At 51.2% G+C, this 25,476-nt stretch overlaps 1 protein-coding gene across 1 annotated transcript in view; it reads left to right on the top strand.

The window, feature by feature from the left end:
* ALK (ALK receptor tyrosine kinase) overlaps window positions 1-25,476 on the top strand; it is a 761,992-nt gene that overhangs the window by 622,630 nt on the left and 113,886 nt on the right. Inside the window, exon 6 of the mRNA XM_062210172.1 lies at window positions 22,284-22,415. Coding sequence (XP_062066156.1) covers window positions 22,284-22,415 — 132 coding nt within the window. The remainder of the gene's footprint in view (window positions 1-22,283; window positions 22,416-25,476) is intronic.

Below are 25,476 nucleotides of genomic sequence, written 5' to 3'. Positions count from 1 at the left end.
GTGGTGGGGCCAAGAGTCTAACTCAGGCAGTGCGCCAGAGTCCTGTCTAAAGTCAGGCTGTCTCGAAGCACTGAAGAGCCCGTTTGAATCTGGGTCCCATTCACGGAGGCTCCCCAGGAGAACCATCAGCACAGCCGAGCCTTTGTTTAGGAGCCCTGCTGATAAGCCACAGAGGTGGTCCGCAGAAGGACCCGGGCAGCCTTCAGTCCTGCCTGCTGCTTCCTTGGGATCTGGACAAGAACCAAACCTCTCAGTGGCTTCATGGCGACCTCCCAGAACTCTCGCAGAGATTACGTGTCCTCATATGTGCCAGAGTGCTTTCTAAGCTGTGACACTTACTGGGGGGCCACTAGGAGTACTCCCACCCGGTCCTGCCACTCACTAGCTAGTTCAGACAGCCCAATGGACATCGCAAACTGGTGTCTCTGCTTCAGCTTTTACAACACAAAATGATACACTTAACACCTGGCTGCCTTCTCACCTTGCACTTGCCCACTGACTTGTTTGTCCAAGTGTGGGTGGAGCCCCAGGGAGCCTGCGTGCCCCAAGAGGCCCAGCACACCATGTGAGAGGCACGCATTTATGATGACAGTAATTGTGGTGAGATGTCCTCTCCAGAGAGCTGCCAGAACTTTGCAGACACAGTTCATTCATCCTCAGAAGCAGACCCAGATGGACCACCCTGGAGGACCATCTGGCCTGGTAGACTATGCTGAGTCTGCCTGGGAGAGCTAGAGAGACACTTAGGCTCCCTGGGGTAGGAGCAGAATCTCTCAACTCACACTTGTAACCCCTGTCCAAGCAGGTGGGCACAGACCCGTGGTGCCTTGGAGAGAAGGAAACAACTCCTCCAGCCCCACAGTTTGCCTTGTTGCTAGGGACCAGTTCCTCCACCCATATCAAGTTGACAGGAAGGCTCCATGGAGATATAGCCAACCCCTCCAGCTGTCTGTGACCTTCAGGCCCTCACAGCAGGGTCTCTCAAGGTGCAGGCCCAGGACAAGCACTGCACTGTCAGGATTTGCATAATTGGAAATGCAGATCACCAGACTGGACCCTAGACCTGTGGAATCAGAAAATCCAGGCATTTAAAGAGGCCTTTGATGCATGCTGAACTGGAAGAAGCCCACCCTTAGAGTACTCCCAGTTACAGGTGCCAGGGACCTCTGTGGCTCAAAGAAGACACTTGCTGCAGCTGTGGAGGGAGGGTTAACTCCGCGGCAGCACATTTCCTGAGCAGGCCTTAGTTCCAGGCTGGAGCCCAAAAGACAGTGGAGGTTAAAGTCCCCACCTGGTACCTCCCCAGCCTTCCACTTCACTGCCCAAGGAGCCCCAACACCTTAGGAGCGGATAGGGCCACACAGCCAGTTCTTTCCTAATCAAAAAGATATGAAAGGAAACACACATCCCACATTCTTTGACAGCCTAGAGTTGAAAGTGCAAATCTGCACCCTGTCCTCTAATAAAGGGCTGGAGGTCTCAGCTAGAGGTTGACCTCAGCAGCTCAGAGCATCCATCCTCTCGCTCCCTCCTCACTCACACCCCTTCCATCCAAACCACGTGATTGTAGCAGTCCTCCCCAGTCTGGTGGAAATGCTGCAACTCCCATCGCTAAGCAGGTGGCCCTAGGTGAGTGGACAGCCATGCTGTGCTCAGAAACCACCAGGCAAGAGTGCCTGTGTGCCTGGCATCCCCTGGTATGGTGGCACACATGATTTGAGAACCTCGGGGGCCATTTACCTCACTACTCCCACATGGTATACAGAGGGTGCTCTGTCATTGTTCAGAACTGGGGGGAAGATGCCTGGGATCCCCTGGGATTGACATCAGCAGAGCTGGGGTGAGGGGCAAAGGAGTGCAGCTGGTGCCACACTACACATGCAACCCCATGACTGGTGGGCAGCAGCCCCGGAAGGGTTGGGGTTTGCCGGGGGGCACAGGGAGCTGACTCCTGATGCAGGTCAAGGCGAACAGGAATCAGATTCAGATAGCAGCCTGAGACTGGCCTGGGGCCTGGGACAAGCAGAAAATGCTACCAAGGAAACCGGGTTGGTTGGAGCAGAGTCTAAAGGACCGAAGGGGAAGGTGAGAGATGCAAAATCTGGTGCATCTGTGGAGTACAGACCTCACACTCGACGAGGGGACCTAGGGGAGCTTGTGCCACATTAACTTGCCCTCGTTGAGACGCTAGATGCCCAGGGGGCCCTTCAGTCCAGAGGCCTCATGCCGGGGACCCTAAGAACATTCAGTGGAGGGCCCAGGACTCACAGAGCTATGGAGCATCCCTGGCCTCTCTTGTTTTCTCTGATGAGAGGGTAGGGCCAGAACTGTGTTTTCGGCATAGCTATGAAGTGTGTGTGCATGTGTGTGTGAGTGTGTGTGCGTGTAGCTGTAACTGGGGAGGGCATGGGCCACAGGAAAGAACCCATTGCTGTCCTCGCCATGTCCATCATTTACCCAAGCCTTTCTACCCATCAGAGGCACAGGGTGAGACCCTGAAGATGCTACTAGGCTAAGGAAGTAAGCCAGACACAGGAAGGCAAACAATGTAGGATTTCACTTATGTAGGAGTCTAGAATTTTCCCGTAGTTAAGAACTATTTCAGTGTTCACAAGGAGGAGGAAGCACCAGCTGCCCGGCAAGGAGTCACAGGACCTGGTCAGTGCCCCCTGCACCAGCACAGGTACTCACCAGGAAACCCAGCTTCTAAGCAGAGGGAGGTACCAGGGCTTCAGAGGAAAGTGCAGCGTCAGAGACACCCCCTTAGAATGTTCTGGAAGGAGCACTAGACTGGCACCAGGGAACCATGATTCTAGGCCCTTTTGACCCCTGACCACCTGTCTGACCTTGAGCCGGTTTCCTCATCTGTAAAGTGGGTGGGGGCGGGAGGTGGTAGAATCTTGCCACAGGGTTATTGTCAGGAGTCAATGAAGTCGCTTTGTGTTATTGAACTTAAGAAACAGAGAATGCTGAGCAAATGAGATCTTTATTATTCCGAGTCGCTGCTCCGCAAGGAAGACAAGTGAGATCAGGGAAGCAGATGGAGACTATCAGGGCAAGAAATTATGAGTGAAATCGTCCCAGAGATTGGAACAGGGACCCAGGAAGCGCGCTGCAGAATGAATGGCCAGCTCCCGGGGACTGCCCAGCCAGTTCAGCTGCCTCTGCTGCGTTCGTCTCCTCCCAGTTCAGAGACTCTGACAGATGGACACAGGAATTGCCTCTGAGTTCAGCCGGCAAAATGGACGCCACGCATAGTTTACAGTTTCCCCCTGAGCCAGTAAATCCGAGCTCCTCTGCATTGTGTTGTGCCTGGAACGCATTAAATCTGGCAGAAGATGGGACATAAAACATATCGGTGTTTAGTTGATTTGTTAATTTAGCTGTCAATGGAAATCAGATGTAGAGATTCACTGCGGAGTGAAGTAGCAATTTGTGCCTCTGTCCAAAGTTCTGGTCTGCGCTGTGATTTAGAAACCTCAGCCCAGCACCACGGGCGTTTCGGGGCTGCTGTGGCCCTGGGAGACGCTGCGGGCTTGGCGGTCCAGACAGGGTCAGAGCCGTCTCCCCATCGACGTGGCTGCCCTTACTGTACCCACTCTGATGCTGCAGGTTGCTCTCAGGAACAGATCCAGAATGTGAATATGGTGTGGAGTCCTGGAAATAAAGCAGAGACTCCCCTCAAATGGTGCTTTCCTGGGGATCCTTGCCCTGCCTGCCTCTTGGATTGAGAATCTCATGAGGTGGAGGACATGAGAGTGGTCTGAAGGGTTTCAGGGAAAGAAACCCAGTGGTGAATTGGTGTCCTTAGAACATAAGCATGAGTTTTAGAAGGGAGAGTGAAGGAGCAACTTGTTCATGCTTCCTTGAGAATAACCTTGCTGCCTTTTTCTGATTATACAAATACGTGTGCCCATTATAGATGCACTCAGATTCAGAAAAGCACAAGAAGGAAAACTCAAAAGCACTTGTAACTCTCCAGCTCAGAGGTAGCTTTGGCCAACAATTCTGTTTATTCTTTCTACTTCTTCTGGGCATAGAAATGGATTCTGCTAGGCTGTTCCAACAGGCTTATATACCGGTGGGCTTTGGGATGCTGTCAGTGAATATAGCACAGAAATTTGCTCATCTTAGTACCATCTCCTCACCAACAGGTCTTTGTGTGATACACGCGTGCCAGCTTGGCTTACACTCTTTCCCTGTCGTGGGACTTCTTGTCTCTGTTTTTGCTTTCACACTCTTCTGATCTGCTGTGGGTAAATCTCTGTTTCCTCGAGGCTGTCTAAGAGTCAGAATGAAGTGTAAGATTTTGAAAATATGTTGCTAAACTTTTCCAGAAATGTTCTATGAGTTCGCATCTTCACTAATAGTACAGATGGTCCCCTAACTTAAGGAGATTCGACTTACTATTTTTAAAAATTTATGATGGTGCAAAAGCAGTGCACATTCAATACCGGCTCTGCTTGGAATTTGGATCCTTTCTCCAGCTAGCAGTACGCAGTCCGTTCCCTCTCCCAGTGCTGAGCAGCAGCTGGGAGCCACAGCTCCCAGCCAGCCATGTGATCCTATGGGCAAACAACTGGTACTCCCTGGGAACTGTGTGCTATGCCACGATGATTGGCAGATTTTCAATTGCCAATCTCAGGATCTAGCCCCAACACAATAAGCCAAGGACTATTTATATATAAAAATCCCTAGCTCACTACATCCTTTGTAGCACTGTGTATGGCTTTCAACTCTCTGCAAATCTGATGCAGAACAATCTTTTTAAAGATTCTAAATTCTAATTCTCAGTTGACTCATGTATCTCAGATATTGCCTTGTAATAAACAGCTAAATGAACATGTCATTGTTTTTGTTTTAAAGATTACTGTTGGACTTTTAAAAAGATTTTTACTTTGAAAGTCAGAGTTACAAAGAGGGGAGTAGACACACACACAGAGAGAGAGAGACAGAAACAGAGACAGAGAGATACAGAGAGATCTTCCATCCACTGGTTCATTCCCCAGATGGCTGCAGTGGCCTGACCTCTCCCATTCCCAGCCTCCATTGGCAGGAGACCTCAGAGTTTTATGTGACCATTGCAGGACGCTCTTGGTCCAAGGCCAATCTGTGCCCAGGCGTCTTCTTCACAGAGCCTCCTCTTGACGTGAGACATCCAGGCTGGCAGATCTGGCCTTGCCGATGGCTTCAATGTTTCCCAGTCAGTGACACTGGCAGTGCTGGTCTATGGCATGGAGTCTCCGACAGGCAAGGAGACTGCCTCTGCCAGCACATCGGTCCACCAATGGCTCTGCTACTGATTCTTGTTCAGGGCTCAGACTGCAGAGTAGCCCACACCCGATGGTCTGAGCCAGCATCCTGCTCCACCTTGCCATGTGCCTGTGCCCCTTCGGCATGCCAAGCATGTCAGCAGAGAACCATGAAGGGGAGTCAGCATGGAGGCAGCCCCCTCGGAAGCCAGGGCCCACAGCTGTCCAACAAGAGGCAGGTGTGTGCCAGGGAGAGGACGGAGGGGTCTGCCATCCGCCCAAAGAGCTCAGCCAAGAAGGCAAGCCAGTGGCTGCTAGTCAGAGTGCAGGAGAGAGCTGCCCGCCCATTCTCCTTGTTGGTAAGATAGCAGCCGAGGCAGGAAGACTGGACACAGCTTCTCTCGCGTGGCTGCCTTCCTAAACTGCATTTAATCTTTACAATTACATGCAGAGGAAAAAAAAAGATACTCGCCCCACTCCACAGAGAGGGAAATTCAGTCTCAAAGATGGGGCACGCCCCAGGTCAACACAACAGGTAGAGGTGCCCCGCAGCCCAGCTGCTTAAGTCTCATGTCATCCTGTCCTTCTGCCGCCGGCATCTCACAGTCCTGTCCTTACTTCTACCCTAGGAACACCTCTTACCAGCAGGCCCCTGCCCCGCTCAGAGCCGTGAGCTGCCTTGGGCCTCCCTGGATGCCTGCCATGCTCAGCCACCAGCATCTCCATCCCCTTCCCTCTGTACCCTCCAAGACAGCTCCTAATCCTGGTTCCTGCTCCGATCCTGTCCTTTCTGAAAGAAATGTAGATTCCACTGGCCCTGGATGGGACTTCCGGTCCATAACACTCCCTCTCGTTTATCTTGGGGCTTCTTTTCATTATAGTTTTTTTTTTTAAGATGTATTTATTTGTTTGAAAGGCAGAGTTATAGAGAGAGAGAAGGAGATAGAGATCTTCCATCCATAGGTTCACTCTTCAAATGGCCACAACAGCAAGGGCTAGGCCAGGCCGAAGCCAGGAGCCAGGAGCCTCTTCTGGCTCTCCCACGTGGGTGCAGGGCCCCAAGCTCTTGGGCCATCTTCTGCTGTTTTCCCAGATGCATTAGCAGGAAGATGGATCAGAAGAGAAGCAGCCAGTACTGGAACCCGAACCCCCGTGGGATGTTGGCACAGCACTGCAGGCAGTGGCTCTACCACTACTCCCCAGTGCAGGCCCTCCTGCAGCTTCTTACCTGGCCTTTCCCACCCTGCTGGGTGCAGCATTTTGCTAAGAGCATGTGCTTCCACGTCAGGGAGATCTGTTAAGGCTCTGGCTCTGCCAAGGGTACTCTGTGATCTTGGGAATGACTTCACAAAGCCTGGATCACAGTTCCTTTCTCAGTAAAATGGAGTTAGAGACAACTTCCTAATAGAGTTGCTGTGCTGTGTAACTAAGATGGTTGACGTCAAGTCTGAAGTCTGAGCTTGTTGGTCAGTCCTCCGTGGCTTTTGTGAATGGGTTCATGCATGTGTTTCCAGCTTGTTTTGCATCCCTGCCCTGCTCATCCTATGGTCACATGGACAATTTGCTCCTTCCTGGGCATGCTATCCTCTGTCCCTGGGGCCACTTGTTCCTCCCCCTTGCTTAATGAACTCCTATCCATTCCTTGCAGGTCACTCATGTGTTGCCCCTTTTCTAGAGCCTTCCTTTGCCCTGTTGTTCCACCCTCTTCCCGGGAACCTGTGAGGCATACACCCGGGTTACAACATCTGACTAAGAAGCACTCCAAAGCACCGTGGCTTAAAACAGCCCCATTTCACCACAGCTCACAGCAGCGTAGGGCAAGAGTTGGGACAGGGGTCAGCTAGATAAGTTTTTTGTAACCACAGGGCGCAGTCAGAGGTCACCCTGGGGAGGATCCAGGATGACTTTGCTTTATGTCCATTGCCTTGGCAATGATGGAAGGAAGGCCAGGCTCAGCTGGGACTCCCACCAGAGGACCTGCGCTTGATCTCTCCAGCACAACAGTCTTGGGGAAGTCAGACTTTGTGTATCGATGCTGCAGGTGCCTGAGCCAAATGTAGCCATGAGCGAGGTGGAAGCTGCATGTCCTCTGATGATCCAACCTCAAGGCACGTGGTGGTGTCCATCATACACAACTCATCCACGTGCTCACAAACCCGCCCACACTCCAGGGGAGTAGTCAGAGAGTCCCACCTGTCAGTACTCTCTCAGGAGCTCGCAGGTGAGGCTTACAACAGCCACGGCACGCGCGCCTGTTGTGGTACTAACCATATTTTCCCTGTTTGCCCACGTGTCTGCCCCAGCACAGGAGATGGTCTCTAGACTGTGAATGGGTTTCTTCATCATCTGTCACTTATTGAACACCTACTATGTTCTGGGCACTGGGACTCACTTGTAGTTTTTCTAAACCTTGAAACAACCATCTGAGATAGATGCCAAGGCTCAAGGCAGCTGAGTGCTTTGTTCAAGATCGAGTGGTACATCTATGTCAGGTCCACTTCAGATTCATTGTCCTTCAGCTCTCCTCCCAGGACCCTTCCCAAATGGAGAGGACACACGTGTCCTTGCCCCTGAAACTCAGCAGACCTGCCTGACCCCTGCGGGCAGGAAAACTCCCTGCGGTGTCCTCACAGACCTGGCGCAGCGAGTCTTGTCTGTTTTCTCCAAAGGAAATTGTAACTGCTGTTTGGTAGCACTGTACTCTTAAGCATTGCGTACCTGGGTGTTTGGGAAGTTCTCATGGAAGTGGGGATGGAGCCCTGGGAGCCTGGGGGACCCGCTGGGTCCGAAGCAGCCCTGTGCATGACATGCCCCATATCTAACAGAGAGATCAGGACCAAGAAGACTCCAGCTAAGCTGGAGCCTCTCTTATAATCCACACGAATCACCATGGCCAGCCCACTCCTCCACCATCTGAGCTCTCTTCACTGTTCCCTGTTGGCTGAGACCGTGACCCACAATAGGAGAAGACAGACACTTTGGAGCCCACCTGCTCCAACTCTGTCATTCCACAGATAAGCAGACTTGGGCTGAGAGCAACAAATACTTAGTCCAAGGTCACATGACAGCATCAGGTTATCCTGAGGCCTCCTCACTGCCAGTCCCAGCCACTGCCTTGTGTGCCAGCACATTCCACTGAAGGCAACCAGAGGGGGTTTTGGTAGAAGAAAGAGAAGAAATAAAAAAGAGCTTGAATGCCTTCCACAGTCACAGCAACAGGCTTTTCTCAGTAGTCATCTAAATTAAGGCTTATTTTCAAGGCCAATATAAGCAGTCATTTAAAAAAAAATGAAGCAAAATGCATATAACTTAAAATTTACTATAATAACCATTTCTAAGCATAGAGCTCAGGAATATTTAAATGTATTCAGCAGCATAGTGCAACTAATTTTCAGAACTTTTTCATCTTCCCAAACCCAAACTCCACACTCATTAAACAATTCCTCAGTGCCCCCATTCTTCAGACCCTGCAGCTACCATTCCACTTCCTGTCTCTATGAATTTGACTGTTCTCAGTAGCCCCTACTGTGAAATCATCCATTTGTCTTTTTGCTGCTGGCTTTTTTTTTTTTTTTTTTTTTTTGACAGGCAGAGTGGATAGTGAGAGAGAGAGAGAGAGAAAGGTCTTCCTTTTTGCCGTTGGTTCACCCTCCAATGGCCACTGCGGCCGGCGCATCTCGCTGATCCGAAACCAGGAGCCAGGTGCTTCTCCTGGTCTCCCATGCGGGTGCAGGGCCCAAGCACTTGGGCCATCCTCCACTGCCTTCCTGGGCCATAGCAGAGAGCTGGCCTGGAAGAGGGGCAACCGGGACAGAACCAGCGTCCCGACCGGGACTAGAACCCAGTGTGCCGGCGCCGCAAAGCGGAGGATTAGCCTGTTAAGCCATGGCGCCAGCCTGCTGCTGGCTTTTTTAACTTGGCCTTACAGCCTCGAGATTCATCTGTGCTGCAGCGCATAGCAGAACTCCCTTCCTTTTTAAGGCTAAGTAGAACTCCACTGTGGGCAGGCACCACGTCCTTCCACTGGTGGGAATGTCGGTCGCCTCCACCTTTGGCAATCGTGAATGATGCTGCTGTAAACAGGAGTGCACAAATATCTCTTCAAGCCTCTGCTTTCTACTTCTGCCTATATCACTGGAAGTAGAATTGTTGGATCATATAATTCTGTTTTTAATTTTCCCAGGGATTACCAAACTATTTTCCAAAGCAGCTCCGTCTTACATTCCCACCAGCAATGCAGAAGCACCAATTTCTCCCCATCCTCAGCAACACTTGCTGTTTTTCACTACTTTGTTCATTCAAGGAATCAAGTGAAAGCTGACACACGGGGAAATGGCTGATACACTCTAAGTTCCCACTGAATATTATTCCTTCTCACTCTTGTTGTTTACCCTTCCTCCCTGCCTGTCACCCACCCATTTCTTTCTCATTAGGTCTCTCCCAGTTGTGTGGTTCTGAGGTCACACCCTCCCATGCGTCTTCCTAGTGCAGTGAGGGTCTTGGCTCCCAGCCAAACCACACAACCTTGACATTTCCACAGGAGACACTTGGCCTCTTTCTGGATGCCTTTGCCCCTGGCTGTGCCCATTGCATTGAATGACACTGAAATTCTTCACATCCCCTCCAAGGAAACCTTGCCTCCTCTTGACCCTGGATGGAAGGATGGCCCATCCAGACACACTGCTAGCCTGGGGCCTGGGGCCTCCTGGTTTGGGGCCTGGAGTGGGAGGCACTTTCTGACAGTCTCCTAGCCTCTCATGACTTCCTGTGACTTGGCCATCACTCCCCTGTGTGTGCTGTGGTTCGCAGCAGCTGCAGCTTCAGCAGCAATAACTGCATTGACCCCCAGTCAGTGCTCACAGGTATGCGGTATAGCTGTCATCATGAATGGAGTTGGTGGCACTGAGTGAGGGAGTTGGTGGCACTGAGCGAGGTCTTTAGCGAATGCAATGCCCCTCTTACGTGCTTTGCTCTTTTTTTTTTTTTTTTTTTTGGACAGGCAGAGTGGACAGTGAGAGAGAGACAGAGAGAAAGGTCTTCCTTTGCCATTGGTTCACCCTCTAATGGCCACCGCGGCTGGCGCACTGCAGCCGGCGCACCACACTGATCCAAAGGCAGGAGCCAGGTGCTTATCCTGGTCTCCCATGGGGTGCAGGGCCCAAGGACTTGGGCCATCCTCCACTGTACTCCCGGGCCATAGCAGAGAGCTGGCCTGGAAGAAGGGCAGCCGGAACAGAATCCAGCGCCCCGACCGGGACTAGAACCCGGTGTGCTGGCGCCGCTAGGCGGAGGATTAACCTGTTGAGCCACGGCACCGGCCTATGTGCTTTGCTCTTAATGTGGACACATCCCAGCGCTGTGCACATGCAGCCACAGGAATCAAGTCCTCCTCAGTGAAATGCCTTTTCTCTGAACTCGCAATTCTAAATCGTGACTAAAGCACAAATCCTGTTTCTGAATCCATTACCCAAAGTTACTTATTGAAGGGCATTATTCACTTACTCTTTCAACAAACTTTTATTGAGCCCCCACTCTGTGCCAGGCTTTGTTCTAGGCCCTGAGGAGCCAGCAGCGAAAGCACACCAGGCTGTCGGCCCCTGACTGCATGTCCTGGGTAAGACCAGCCACAGGACTGGTCAGGAAACTCTGTGTCTTGCCCAGCGGTAAACAGCAGAGAAGGGAGCCAGCAGTGTCTGTGATTCAGGCTGGGGCAGGGGAACGATGTCACACGAAGTCACCAGGGAACTCTCCAGTGTGAAGGTAACGTTTTAGTAAAGATACAGAGATGGGGGAGCTAGCTTCCTCTGGACGTAGTGAACTGGGTATGACTATCAGGTGGTTAATTTTAAAAATAAAATCCTAATTATGTGCTGGCACTAGGTGATTTTAAAAGCACTTTTCCATGATTATCTGCTTTGACCCCGGCAAACTCCGATGGAGACAAGATTGTTGCCATCTGTGTAAATGCTGGTGTTCAGGTCCCGTCTTGTTCCCCTGGCCTGGGCCTGGATTTAGTACCTCCTTGGGACATCATTTTTCTAAAACTGTTCTTGCCAGCCCTTTGAGAGACTGGAATCTCGCTCCAGAATCCCAGCCAGCCTCAGCCTCCAGCCCATCCTTCCCCCGGCTCCGCCAGCTTGCCTGCCATGCTTTGTCTCTCTGTCCCTGCCACGTCCAGGTTCACAGGCCTCCTTCTTGTATTCCTGGGGCTCTGAGAATGGCCTTTTCCACCCTGGTGGCTCTGCATGTTATTAACGACCACGGGAATCCACGTCAAGCAGACATGAAATCCTAGCTCTGCCAAAGCCCTTTGACCATGGGGGGTCCTAGTTTCCTTCTCAGTCAAAAGAGATATGAACAAGAACTTCACACGGTGCAGTACGTTGTAGGACAGCGCCTAGAGCATGAGCACTCAGTCCGTGGTGAGGGGATGGTGATTGTCACTGTGATGGACGTGTGCAGCAGCACCCAGTGGCTACCTTGTCTGTTCAGCAAGCAGGCAGCCCTTCCGCCATGGCTACGTAGATCCAGTGGGGGCAGGATGACCTCTCATCTCTCCTCGATGCTCCAGCTCCCTCCACTGGAGACGCCTCAGGAGGGCAGCACGGGGCCCGGCCAGCAGGCAGTCCTGTCCCTGTCCCTCCAGGCTGAAAGATCCCTGCCTGCCTTGACTGTCCCCCTCCCAGCAGCCTGCTCTGTGGCAGCCCCAGGCCCGGTGCCTGCAGCAGGCTCAGCTTTGGCTGTAATTTGTTTGTGATTAGTATTAATTCTCCAAGGTACAATTGGAATTGCTCCTTATTTACTGAACAAACAAGAGAAGAAAGCGACATAGTTTATGGGGCGCTCCAGTGCAGAATGGTTAAATGTCACCACTTTTCAAGGAGATTAATGGGAAAATGTACATGGAGGTCATTTATAATATTAAAAATAAAAATTATTGGTGTGTCTTTTCAGCAAAAGCAATGAAGATTAATGTTGAATAGGGAAACCTTAGGAAAAAGACCATGCAACAAAATTAAGGAGCTGTTGGGGATACAAAGGAATAAGAAAAAATTAATTTCTTCAGAGAGCTCAACCGCGAAAATGAAACACATTCTGCCTTCCTGCGAAATCTGTGGTTCTCAGTGAACACATGTGGAGACTGGCTTTGTCCGGGGAACCGGGATTTCAGAACAAGCCCCGAGTGGCTCTGTCATGTCAGCTGGCAGCCTTGGTCACAGCCTAGCGCTGTCTTCTCGCTGCTCTCTCACCCTCACCTCCAGGCTACCAGTCCATCCTGTTGGGGTCACTTCCAAGACCCCTGCTCACTGCCCCCAGCTCCAGTGTCCCCAGCCTCATCCCAGCTGCCTCTGCCACTCCCCACCGACTGCTTTGCCCACTTCCGGTGCCCTCTCCGGTCCGTCTCCCTGAAGCACCCAGAATGATCTCTTTAACAACTTACTGAGTCTTTTCAGTCTCTCATCTAAACTCCTTAAATACAATCCATGTGCCTTACCACAGCCCTTGGGGTCCTGCCTGCTCGGGCCTCTGTCGCCTTCCACCGCGTCGTGACCTTGTGACCCTCTGTGACGCTCCTGAGCCCTGCTGGCCTCTTCTCTGTTTCCCGGGAGCATCCTGTCCCACACCAAGCCTCACAGTTCCTGCTCGTCCACAGCCATCTCTTCCTCCTCCACTAATCGCTCACCTCCTAGCTCCTCCCGAGCTAGGCCTCCCGTGTTACTCTGTCTTCACTGCTCACCCCAGTGGCAGCCAGTGCCAGGCACATGGCAGAAACTCTGAAAGTAGCCATTCAGGAAACCAAAGATTGAATGGGGTGGGGGTGGAATGGATGGCATTCCCGCAGTATAACCCAAAGGAGCTTGCAATTCTAGCAACACCAGGAAACTCCACCTGACAGCCTTCTTCCAGGTAAACTCAGTGATCTGTTTTCTAACTCCTCCCATGCAGACTCATGAGCACTTGCTGTGTGCTCGACGCTCTAGATGAAACGTGTGAGGTGGACCCTCTGTCTCAAGGAACTTGGAATTTAGGGGAGAAGCTACAATGTGAACAGAAAGACTCCACAGAGTAAGTGAGGGCACAGGTAAAGGCCTGTGGCCAATTCCAGGACCCCACCCGCCACCCGCAAGGGAAATGCTTGTCTCTCTTCAAGGGAGAAGAGCCGGTAATTGGGGAAAGTGGTGTCTGAGTTCCTTAGCTGACGATGCAGCCAGATAGGTTTGAGAAGGTTGGAGAAGTGGCCCGTGCCACACGTGCAAAGCCTCCATTTAGAGCACTTGTGGTGGAAATCAGGAAACTGAGGCCCGGCAGAGCTGGGACTCGCTCACAGTCCCAGAGCACTAGTGGTAGGTGCAGGGCTGGAGCCAGCCCTCCAGGTACCCAGAAAGGTCCTTTCCTACCCAGCCCTCCAGAAGCCACCCACGGCTCTCTCCTCACCGATTTACATTTTGAGTAGGAAACCAGGGTGCCAGCTGTTTAATGAGGTTGTCCACACTACAATTTATGAGACCCAAAGCCCTCGGCAGGGCTGGTCTCTGCCAGGCTTAATTTATACAGTTCCCAGGCCTTCCAACACCCCCATTAACGTCAGCAAGGCAAGTGTGGCTGTTAGCCTGTGTTCGCTGCTGGACTACATCCTCATCATGTCACCATCCATTTTCATGTCTCTGGCTTGTTTACCCTTGAGCACCTGATTCTCCCAGTCCCAGGAAATATTAGGTTTCCAATCAGCCTCAGGATCCCAGCCCAGGCCTGACCCCACCGTCTCCCCTAGATGCCAGGCTCCTCCCTGCGTCGTCTCCCCTAAGCTTTCATTTAAGAGCAAGACCCCCTTCTCACTGAAGCGGTACTCAATTTCCCCGCCTTTAACGAGCGTCATCGGTTCGGCAAGAGCAAGCAGGTGGGAGACAGCCAGAAAGCTGAGACAAATGTGCCTTTTTTAAGGCCACATAAATCACTTTAATTAAAAATTAATTAAATGCCCTAAAATTTGACATTCATTTTAAAAAAGAGATTTGAGTTTGGAGAGTGGTGTGGATTCTGTAGCATCAGATCTCCAAGACACAATCAAAGGAGGAAGGCATGGATGGGTTCCTGTCTGGAATGCACAATTAGGGAAATGGAACCCTTCTCAGCCAGGAAACCCAGCAAGTCACCTGCAGAGTAGAACAGCGACTCAGGTAGCTTACCTGGGCTGCACAGGTCTCCAGTGCCAATCTGAGCTAATTTCTGTTGCATCTGGAGAGGAGATAAATAGGCAAGCAGGTGTGGCATGCTGTTTGAGGAGCTGTGTTCCAGGATGCAAAGTGACAGGTGACAGAGACAGAAGATGCCAGCGTGAGGCAAGCTTGCTGGTGAGTGGCTCAATAAAGAGGCCTAAGAAGCCAGAGGGCTTCAGGAGAGACTCATTAACAATGGCCAGAACTCGCAAACTTGGCCCTGACTGGGGCAGCATTGTGGTGCTGCAGGTTAAGCTGCCACTTGCTCTGCAGGCATCCCATCATCAGAGCACTGGCTCAAGTCCTGGCTGCTCTGCTTCCGATCCAGCTGCCTGCTAATGTACCTGGGAAAGCAGCAGAAGATGGCCTAGGTGCTTGGGATCATGCTACCCATGTGGAAGACCAGCTTGGAGTACCTGACTCCTGGCTTCAGCCTGACCCGTCTGGGCTGTTGCAGCCATCTGAGGAGTGAACCAATGGAAAGATTCTCTCTCTCTCTCTCTCTCTCTCTCTCTCCTTTCCCTCTCTCTCTCTCTCTCTCTCTCTCTGTCACTCTGCCTTTCAAATAAATAAATCTTAAAAAGTCATTTTTAAAAGTTGGTACTGACTGTATCAACTTCACAAACATAGCCGCCAACAGCCACTGCCCAGAGCCCCAGCATCAGGCCATCGGAGGTGGAAGGGTTCTTGGAGATAGGATTTGAAGTGAACGTCCTCACTGTATCCAGCAGCAGTGGCGACGCAGGACTCAGATCTTCAGCAGATCCTCAGCCCTCCAAGGAAGTGATACTCGATTGTGCGTGCCGAGAATCACGGGGAAGCTATGAAAACTGCCAGTGCCCCGGGCCTGTCCTCCAGAGATGCTGACTTCTTTGGTCCAAGTAGAGCCCGCTGACTGTCCCGTCCCCAGGGCCCCCCGTGGACAGTCAGGGCTTGTCTCCGTCTGGTCTGTGTGTCGGAGGACACGTGTTGCCCCTGGGATCCCCTGGCCAGACCTCAGGCCCAGCACATGGTTAGGTCGCCGGCTGTTTAGAGAGTATTTCTCTGTACTTAGTTTAGGCTCTTGAATCCTCAGTCTTCTGATTAGTCAAGTGGGAATAATAACTGTTCTGCCTGTTTTTTATGAGGTTTGAGCACGGAAGGATTAGGAAGGCGCATTGGAAGCTGTTAGGATGCTATGTGGAGGTAAGGAATGAGGACAGCTTGCCATCCCCGGTGACTTGCATCCTGGGTCTGGGAAGAGCTGCTGTTTAAAGATTAATAAGCAAATTTCCACAGAGAAAACCTTTATGGAATAAAAGCTCCCAAGCCCCAGCTCCACCCAGAGCAACTTGGTACCAACACTCTCTTACCTTCCTGCAATTAGGGCTCGTGGGTGTTTGAGGGGTGACCGGGAACCCCCAGCACCCATGGGCAGGATGTGCCAGAAGTGCATGCGGGGCAAGGGCTGGCTGTCCACGCCCACCCCAGTCCCTTCCCAGCTGCTCTGGAGGCCGACTGTGACAGTGCATGCCTCGGCCTCCCCTGCCTGCAGACCAGAAGAGTCACTGCACAACTACAGAGAGGATGCTGTTCGGGAAACTCAAGCCCTCGATTAGAACCACTCACCAAGGGTACTTCCCACCTTGGAATTTATGGGCCCCATAAAAAAAGAACTTGAGAAGACAGAGCAGTTGTTTTGGTTGCGCCTCATTAGTTTTGAGTTTGGGCTGGCCGTGAAGATCAGAGTACCACGCGTCTGTCTAATTGAATCTCTCTTAAGCAGAAAGCTCCCCGTGGTACACAGGAGGCTCTGCTGGGGAGCTTGGAAGTCTCCAGCTAGGGAAAGGAGATGGGGAGGAGTTGGTAGAGGTGAGGTATGGGCTACAGCTGTGCTTCAGGCAGGAGGAGAGGTCCTGGGATAAAACCCATCCCCTGGAGAGTGAGAGCAGCCGTGCCCTCCCTCTTGGACGCCTTCCTTGGTCAGGCTTGTGGGTCAACTTCCGCCCTGCATCCCCACTGTCCACTTGGATGATCCCCACAGAAAGGGCGCAAAGGACAGAGAGCAAAGTGTCAAACACGGTGGGTTTCTACCAGCCCTTCTGCAAGCCTTTTGATTGCTCCCAGCCTTCGTATTCTCAACCATAAAATGAGCGTAATAATACCTGCCTCAGCTGATACACAGGATCCGTTCAGTTTCCCAACTGTTGGGCTCGAAGGATCTGTATGTACAGGCATGGTTGCAGGCTCAGGAAGATAAAGCTGGGTCCCTCCTTTCATGGGCCTGGCGATTTTATGAGGAAGACAGGCATGCAAGTAGCTAGTAACATGGGAGGGGCAGGTCTACCATGTTTACCGTGGGTGGTAACATGCCATAGAAGCCCAGGTGAAAGGACCATCTGTGGAGGGGGAGAATGGTAGAATCTACACAGACGTCACAGACAAGTGAGGAATTGGTGGCAGGCATTCTCAGGGGAGAGGACAGGCAGCACCATGAAGAGTGACCTCCATGTCACCTTCTAAGCCCACAGGGAGCAAACTCTCCGAGCACCAAAGAAAAGGAAGAAACCACCAAGGAAAATATGGATGGGCTTGGATTGCCTGAAATATAAAATGCTGGTATATAGACATACATTATAAATAGAATGAAAATATACAGGAGTTACTGGGGAAATCTGACAAACCCATAACAAAAGTTTTACACCCTGTTAATGATCTCATGCAACTCCGTGTGAAACCACCACTTAACAGACAAGTTAGCAAAAGGAAGTGGCCAATTCCCTAAAAACTGAAGTTGGAAAGAACAAAATAAAGCTGGTAATTTGTGGGGGGAAAAAAAAAACAACCTCCCTATCAAAGAAATTCAAAATAAAACAGCAGGGGCCAGCGCTGTGGCTTAGTGGGTAAAGTTGCCACCTGCAGTGTCAGCATCCCATGTGGGCGCCCGTTCAAGTCCCAGCTGCCTCACTTCTGATCCAGCTCTCTGCTATGGCTGGGAAAGCAGTAGAAGATGGCCTAAGTCCTGGACCCTTGCACCCACGTGGGAGACCTGGAAGAAGCTCCTGGCTCCTGGCTTCAGATCTGTGCAGTTCTGGCCATTGCAGCCAATTGGGGAGTGAACCAGCGGATGGAAGACCTCTCTCTCTCTCTTTTTCTCTCCCTTCTCTCTATGTAACTTTGACTTTCAAATAAATAAATAAATCTTAAAAATAAATAAAACAGGGCCGGCGCCGTGGCTCATCAGACTAATCCTCCGCCTAGCGGCGCCGGCACACCAGGTTCTAGTCCCCGTTGGGGCGCCGGATTCTGTCCCGGTTGCCCTCTTCCAGGCCAGCTCTCTGCTATGGCCCGGGAGTGCAGTGGAGGATGGCCCAAGTCCTTGGGCCCTGCACCCGCATGGGAGACCAGGAGAAGCACCTGGCTCCTGGCTTCGGATCAGTGCGGTGCGCCGGCCGCAGCAGCCATTGGAGGGTGAACCAACGGCAAAGGAAGACCTTTCTCTCTGTCTCTCTCTCTTACTGTCCACTCTGCCTGTCAAAAATAAATAAATAAATAAATAAATAAAACAGGGAGATGCCTTCAGTTAAAAATTATGGTAGTGCTCAGGGTTGGCCAGGAAGTGGTAGGATGGACATGCATGTATGAACACAGCTGTGGAGGAAGGTAAATTGGATTAACTTCTAGAAACCAATTTGGCAATATGTATAAAGAGCCTTTAAAATGTTTATACCTTTTGATTCAGTAATTCCACTTCTGGGAATCTAGCCTACGAAAATAATCTGAAATGCCTGCAAAGGTTTATGCTCAAAGATATTCTTCAAAGTGTTATTATAAACACACTAGCAGGCCAATCGTTAAATAATGTTGAGATAAATGATGCAACATATCACGTAGCATTGTAACCATTAAAAACATTCTTATGGGAATTTTTAAGGCCTTCGGAAAACCTTGTGTTGTCAGCTTAATTATTTTAAGACCTGTTTACATATGACATGAATTCACACACTTTTGAAGCATAGGTGGAAAAAAAAACTAAGCTAAAGAAAAAAATCTACAAAGCTGTTAAAAAATGGTGGCCTCTGGGTGGCGGGGTCCTGGGTGTTATTTTTTGTTCCTTTGACCCTTCTTTCCAACTTCAGACAATGGGCATATGCCGGTATTTTTAGAAGGAAGGAAAGTAAAAGAAGCTGCAAGCCCTGTTCAGGGAATGGCAGGTAACTGGTGTGTGAAGCACTCGAGGGTTCACGGAGGCACACACTGAGATGCAAGGAGTGCACAAGCACAACCCAGCTTAGATGGGTGCCAGAGATGAGGGAGACCTCACAGGTTGTTGAGTTTGCTAATGTTGTCTGTGATAGGGCTAAGAATGACAGTAATAGATCCTAACTGTATTTAATGATCACCCATGATAAGACATAGGGGAAAAGTGCTTTGGAAATGAAATCACCAAGCACAGGGGAAGAACTTTTCTTATTATCTGAATTGTCTCGCCCTGCAAGAGTGGCAGAGAGAGCAGACAGTGTCATGAGACTTAGAAATCCAGGCACCACTCTGTCCTGGTTGTTACAAGGCCATGTGAGCCGACAGGTACAGTGAACCTGTTCCTGGGGCACCCCGCAGCTGCCCCCATCAACCCTGCGGTCAGTGCAGTGACTCCCACCCCCTCCTCTCTGTGGGGGAGACTGCACCTGCCACAGACCTGCACCCCTTTGCTGCAAAAGCGTTTCACTTGCCAGCTCCCAGGAGGACGTGATTGACAAGTGAAGAGCTGATGCACAGAATGAAAGCTCCGAGGTGAATTTGGCATTTACCTTTTAAAATGAGCATTGTGTCTCGTTCTGCCTTTCCCTTGGTGTTTTGGCCCTGGGGGTTTCTCTGAGAATATCTGGGACTGGGGAGGGTTTGATGGGCAGGGGTGGGTTTTGTGTTGCCCTTCACTTGGAATGCAGAAGGTATTTGGGAGAAGCCTTGTCTGAGGCCCAGGAACAGATGGGGTGGCCTTTCTTCCCCTTCTCTGTAAGGAAGAATGAGGTAGAGGTAACTCGGCCAGGGAACCACAAACATTTTGTCACAAAAAAACAAGCCAAAGAACTGAGCCATTGACCTTAAGCTGTGGCGGGTTTCTGATGACCAGAGCCCAGCTGACGCAGCCTCCGATTTCAGCTGGAATTGGGTTTGGATGTGCATTAATCTTCCGTGGCTGCTGTAACAAACTACCACAAACTTAATGGCTTAAAACAGCCAAATTTATTCACTTTTATGGTTCTGGAGGGCAGAAGTCTGAAATCCATTTCTCTGGGCTGAAGCCATTCTGTTGGGCGGGGCTGGTTCCTCCCAGAGGCTCCAAGAGAGAATCTGTTCCCTTGCTTTTCCCAGCTCCTCATGGCTGCCTGCTCTCCTTTGGGCCTGGCCCCTTCCTCCCATTATTCCATATTCTTGCTTCCATCATCATATTTATTTTTTTTAAAGAATTCAGTATCTGCTTTTTAAAATTAATTTATGTGAAAGGCACAGTAATAGAGAGACAGAGCTCTTCCATCCACAAATTCACTTTGCAAATGCCTGCCACAGCCAGGCCTGGGCCAAACCAAAGCCAGGAGCCTGGAACCCCATCCAGCTCTACCCCGTGGAAGGCAGGGATTCAAGTTCTTGAGCCGTCACCTGCTCCCTATCCAGGAACATCAGCAGGAAGCTGGATCAGAAGCATGGAGCAGTGGAACTCAGACCAGCACTCCCATTTGAGATGCGGGTGTCTTAGGCAGAGATTCAACCCGCTATGCCACAACATCCGCCCCACACATCTCTTCCTTCTTCCTTTCACTTTCTTGCTTCATTTTCATGAGGATCTTTGTGGTCATCTTGGACCCACCTGGGTAATCCAGGAGAATCTTTCCTCTGAAGACCCTGAATCACATCAGCAAAGTCCCTTTAACCATGTAAGGCAAGATGTTATTACTGGGTTCCAGGAGGCAGGATGTCGCTGTTTGGGGGTCCATTATTCAGCCATGGATAGGTAACCGAATGTTCAGACTATTCATGAACCCTGGTGGGATAGACACTGGCTAGAGCTGGAGGAACCTCCAGAGGCTCAAACAACCAGTTGGAGAGGATGCGGACTTGTGCACATGTTCTACAGCCAGGTAGTCTGGAACCATGGCCAAGTGAGGGTGGGGAGCTGTGAAGATTGTCATAGGCTGTGTCTGTGGACCTGGACGGATAGCAGGTGTACCATCACATGAATGTCGCATGGCCCTGCAGCCTGGGTATACACGGAGACAGAAGCAGTGAGACAGCAAAGGCAATTGGGCCCGGACCACAGGAGGCCTTGAATAGCAAGCCAAAGAGCTCAGATGTGATTTTCTGGAAGGAAGTGGGACTGTTTTCTCATGCCCTGGAGCAGAATACCTGGCCAGGCTGGAGGCCAGTCTGACAGCATCAGGTGCCTACCTGCTGTCATCTGACAAGCTGAGCCTTGTCTGGGCTAGCCAAGAAGTCTTTGCCTGTACCTATATCTTGCAAGGTTTCTCCAATGCTCTCTAATAATTTGATGGTTTCGGGTCGTAGATTTAAGTCTTTAATCCATGTTGAGTGAATTTTTGTGTAAGGTGAAAGGTATGGGTCTTGCTTCAAGCTTCATGCGATTTTTAGGGATTGAAGGTTATCTAACTTGAAGAGCCCCACGTCAGAATCAGCTGAGTCACGCAGCCGGGGCTGGAGAAGCCCACACAGATGTGAGGCTCAGAGACACTGGGGATTTGCCCTTCCTGGTTCATCCTCTGCCCTTCCAGCTGAGCACTGAGCTATGCAGGGATGGAAATGGGAAACTGTTGTGGCACCAGGTACCATGGTGATGGGGCCAGAAAGCCAGGCAGAAGGCAGGGCAGCCACACTTGGGGGTCAACCCCGGTGGGCTCTGCCTGCTCATCTCTGCAGGGACCAGAGAATCCCAAGTAGCAGAAGACAGCCCCAGGCCTTGCTGGAGGATCCCAGGCAAAGCCATTCATCCATAAGGGAGGCTAGGCCAGGCCAGCCCTCTCCCTGTAGTCTGAATCTCTGGGGCCTACAGATACTTGAGTGGTCATAGGTTAATTCCATATCATAGTGCTTCATTCTGAGTACAGAAACTAATACTGCTAATGTGTTCACTGTAAACTGCCCCTTCTCCCACTCAATACTGTGATTTCTCTAAGAATTTCAGAACTGGAGCAGATGTTAGAGATATAGTCAAAATCCCTCCAGACAGAGGTGGGACATGGTCAGCCTCACACAGCCAGTCTTGGAGGAGCCAGGTCTGGGGCCAGGGCCCAGGCTCTTAAACAGTGCTGTTCTTCACAACAGGAAGTGCTATATGTTTCTAGAATCTACTCAACGAATGGTAGAATCTGAGGTCCAGAACATGGTTGGTAGGGTGTATTGGACAACATATGCTAGCGGTACCCCAGAAGTGACCCTGAGGATAGAGTTGTCTGTGCAAACGAGACTCCACCTGTAGGCTGTCCACCTGGCACACTAAAGCCATGGGTTTGGGAACCCCTGAATGTTTGGGGAATGTGGACCAAACCTCAGCTGCTCTGCCTGTTACCCACCATCGTGAGAGTGTGAGATCTCCAGCAGGGTAAGGGCAGAAGAAGGGCTTGGGCTTGCTCTCAGCCTGCTGGAGTTGGCCCTGGTTGCTGCCAGGTTGAGAGGAGCTTGCTTCGGTCATCCCTCGGGATGGACACAGCAGGGCAGGTTAATGCTGTCCCTGTAGCCTTCCCACAGGGCTGATCAGTCAAGCCAGAGGGTGCCTAGAGCCACCCAGACTGACCATGGTGTGTGTCTTTGTGCTCTCCAGGGACATCCCCCGGCTCCAAGATGGCGCTGCAGAGTTCCTTCACTTGTTGGAACGGGACAGTTCTCCAGCTTGGGCGGGCCTGCGACTTCCACCAGGACTGCGCCCAGGGAGAAGACGAGGGCCAGCTGTGCAGTGAGTAGCAGGGGCTGCTGCCAAGATGCCCCAGCCCAGCTCGTACCCTGCTGCCCCATTACCCCAGGCACACAAGCTTGGACAGCCCTCCTGACCCCAGGGGCATTTGTGACTGCACTAGAACAGCACGGTCTTCCGTGCGTTAAAAACCAAAGCTCTCGTAAGCTATGCTGTCAGCATCCTGGGGCACAGAGAAACTGTGCAGGACACAGCCCACCTGCGTAACATGATGTTAGAAGCTCTGCATGCTGGGACTCCTCTTCCTTTCCAAGCCTTGTCTTTCATGACCCACCTGCCTCTCTCCTCCTCCCCGTCTTCTGTGTGCCCCTGCTCCAGCAACATCACTCGTCTGTGTGGCTTCCAAGTGCCTTTGTGAAGTTTTCTGATGCCTGCATCCCAGATGGGATGCAGGTTGAGCAGGCTGTGCCCTGATTTACAACTGGGAAAATGAAGGTGCAGAAACGGTCATTGATTTGTTCAGGGTCACACAGCCTCTCAGGGACACAGCTGTGGCCAGAGCACCAAGCCCAGGGCATTTTTCCACCACTCCAGAGCTTTCCATGATGGGTTTCCAGGGGCCGTTGTGGGCATTTGGAAAGGAAATTCGTGGATGGCAGTGCTCACCCTCCTCCATCCCTCAAATAAATAGAGAAAGAAAGATTTTTTAAAATGAGCCCTACTAGCCAGGGACTAAGCAGTGACTCAGACTCTGTCTGACTCCAGAGCCCATACCGTGAACCCCTAAGACAGAACTCACTTGTTTTATGGGGTTCTAGCATTTGGTTGTGTTAAGCCCTGCACCTAGGAGAAGTTAAGGAGGTATGGGGCTCTGCCTGCACCCTCTGAGGAGGGGGGAGTTGGCCCGCCGGCCTCCGCCCTCTGGGTCTCAGCTTTCACATCTCTAGCATGATACCTGCTGACGTCTGAGAAGCACATGGTCATGTCAGCCAGCCTTCGTAGTGGTGGTGGTGGTGTCTTCAAGCAGCACAACCCACACCCATGTGATAGGGAAGTGCTCTTGACTACACTTCACCTTTCCCAGTTGACCTGGGACCTAATCAAGCATTTTCTCTGAGCTAGTGTTTCCAGGTGGCATCTCTGTCGGGGATGGCCAAGTTCTCTAAGGAAGCCTCATGAGGGTCACTAATCTTGGGCCAGCATAGTTGGCCAAACCCTGTCATGATTGGAATTTGGAGGAGGAAGGTAGGCTGTATTCAGTCAGCTCTTCCTACTGAAGAGGCAGCTCAACTCCCCACACCTCCCTCCAAGGGAATCTCGTGCACACTCCAGGCTTGCAGGCAAACTCTCAGGCTAGCCACATGCACCACTACTGGATCTTCGTTCTGTAGCCCTCAAAACTTCTAGGAGCTGTCTCCATTGCCTAAGATGGGGGTGGCACCCCTTGCCCTTCTCTGGCCAATCCTGGCACACACCTGCCCATTGATACCCCTTCCTCCAAACCCACACTCCTGCAAGCCCTTCTCCTCCCTCCTCCAACACTGCCACCCCCACATTTCCAAGGAAACATTGCCACACCCAAGTGAGCCATCCCCAGATGCTATATTGCATTGCAGAGTGTCTGATTCACTTCCTGTGTGTCCCAGCCAATGGCCTCCATGGCATGTGGTCCCCCACTCTGTTCCCTCTGTGGGTCACTCACCCACTGGGTGTTGCATGCTGACCACTTCCCCTCCACCAAATCAATGATCTCCTCTATTGAGGGAGGGCAATCCTCTTGCTGCCAGGCAAAGAGTTTTTGGAAAGTTTATTTCTTTATCATAAAAAAAAACATGCTGTCTGTAAAATACTTGGAAAATCTAGAAACAGGTGCAGGAGAAAATAACTGTTGCCTGTAATCCCGCTTCTCAGGCATTCAGAGATAACCATAATATTTTGATGTATTTCCTCTAGCATTTTTCCCATGACTCCATATTTTCAAGAAAATATATAGCACTTATTTATCAAAAATGTTAACAGAGTTGTCACAGGAAGGAAAAAAAAAAAGTAGTGTCATTTGGCCTGGAGTTTGTGCTTGGCAGCTCCTGTGGTTGGGGCTGAGGTCACATCTCTGTGACTGTGCCAATCTGTCTCTCTTAGAGTGGAATCAGTTGTCATAATTGCCAAACGTTGCAGGATTGATTGACCCACACTGGGCCCTAGGTGACCAGCCAGCCAGGGAAACGGCTGGCTGCAGCCCAAGAAGGGGACCAGTAGAACAATCTTCTCAGACGTTGAGATGCACAGGACTTACCTGGAGAGCTTGTGAAAAATGCCAATCCTGACTCAGTGGGCTGGGCTGGAGCCAGAGAGTCTGCACATGTAGCAGTGGCACAGGTGATGCACGTACAGGTAGTTGTCCCCAGACCTCGTTTTGAATAGCAAGAAGTTGGAGGAGAGAACCTGCTCCCATTTTGTTCAGCAAATAAATGTTAACATCCTGCCTTGTGCCAAGTGCTCAGGAGGTGCTTGAGGTGATGGGAAGAGAAAAGGGTGGGTGACACCGTTAGATGCAAGCCCTGAGAGCCAACCTTTTGCTCAGCAGGTGGCCTCAGCAAGCATTTTCCACCCTGCCCCCAGCAGTCAACCCCCTGAGGGCTTTGTTCTGGTGCCCACAGCACCCCTCTCCCCACCCTGGCTTCCCTGGGAGTGACTTCTTTCTGGGCACACTGCCCTGATGTGCTTACAATCATGGAAATCCTCATAGCTCCCCTTCCTCCCTTAGAAGTTTTAATCTTTATATGAATTGTCCACTGACCTGTCTTGCTGTTTTACTGCCTCTTCTCCCTTACTTGACAAGGCAAAAAGAAATAGGGCTTCCAATCCCAGCTCACACCGTGTCCCCACTTTTTATTTGCACAACTCTGGCTGCGTGCAAAGTGTTTCCATGCCCTCTCCCTCGCTGGGTCCTCAGACAGACCCTGTGAAATCGGCAGTTACCCATTTTGAAGATGAGGAGCCTGAGGCAAGCAGGAAAGAAGTGACTTGCCTAAGGTCACACAGCAGGCCCCAAGCACAGGGTTCCAGCTTCCAGTGCTGTCCAGGCACCAGTACCCTCAAGCAA

Source organism: Lepus europaeus, chromosome 13, assembly GCF_033115175.1.
Source record: "Lepus europaeus isolate LE1 chromosome 13, mLepTim1.pri, whole genome shotgun sequence".
Taxonomy (NCBI): domain Eukaryota; kingdom Metazoa; phylum Chordata; class Mammalia; order Lagomorpha; family Leporidae; genus Lepus; species Lepus europaeus.
The sequence above is the reverse complement of the archived record's forward strand: the minus strand, read 5'-3'. Positions and strand labels throughout refer to the sequence as shown.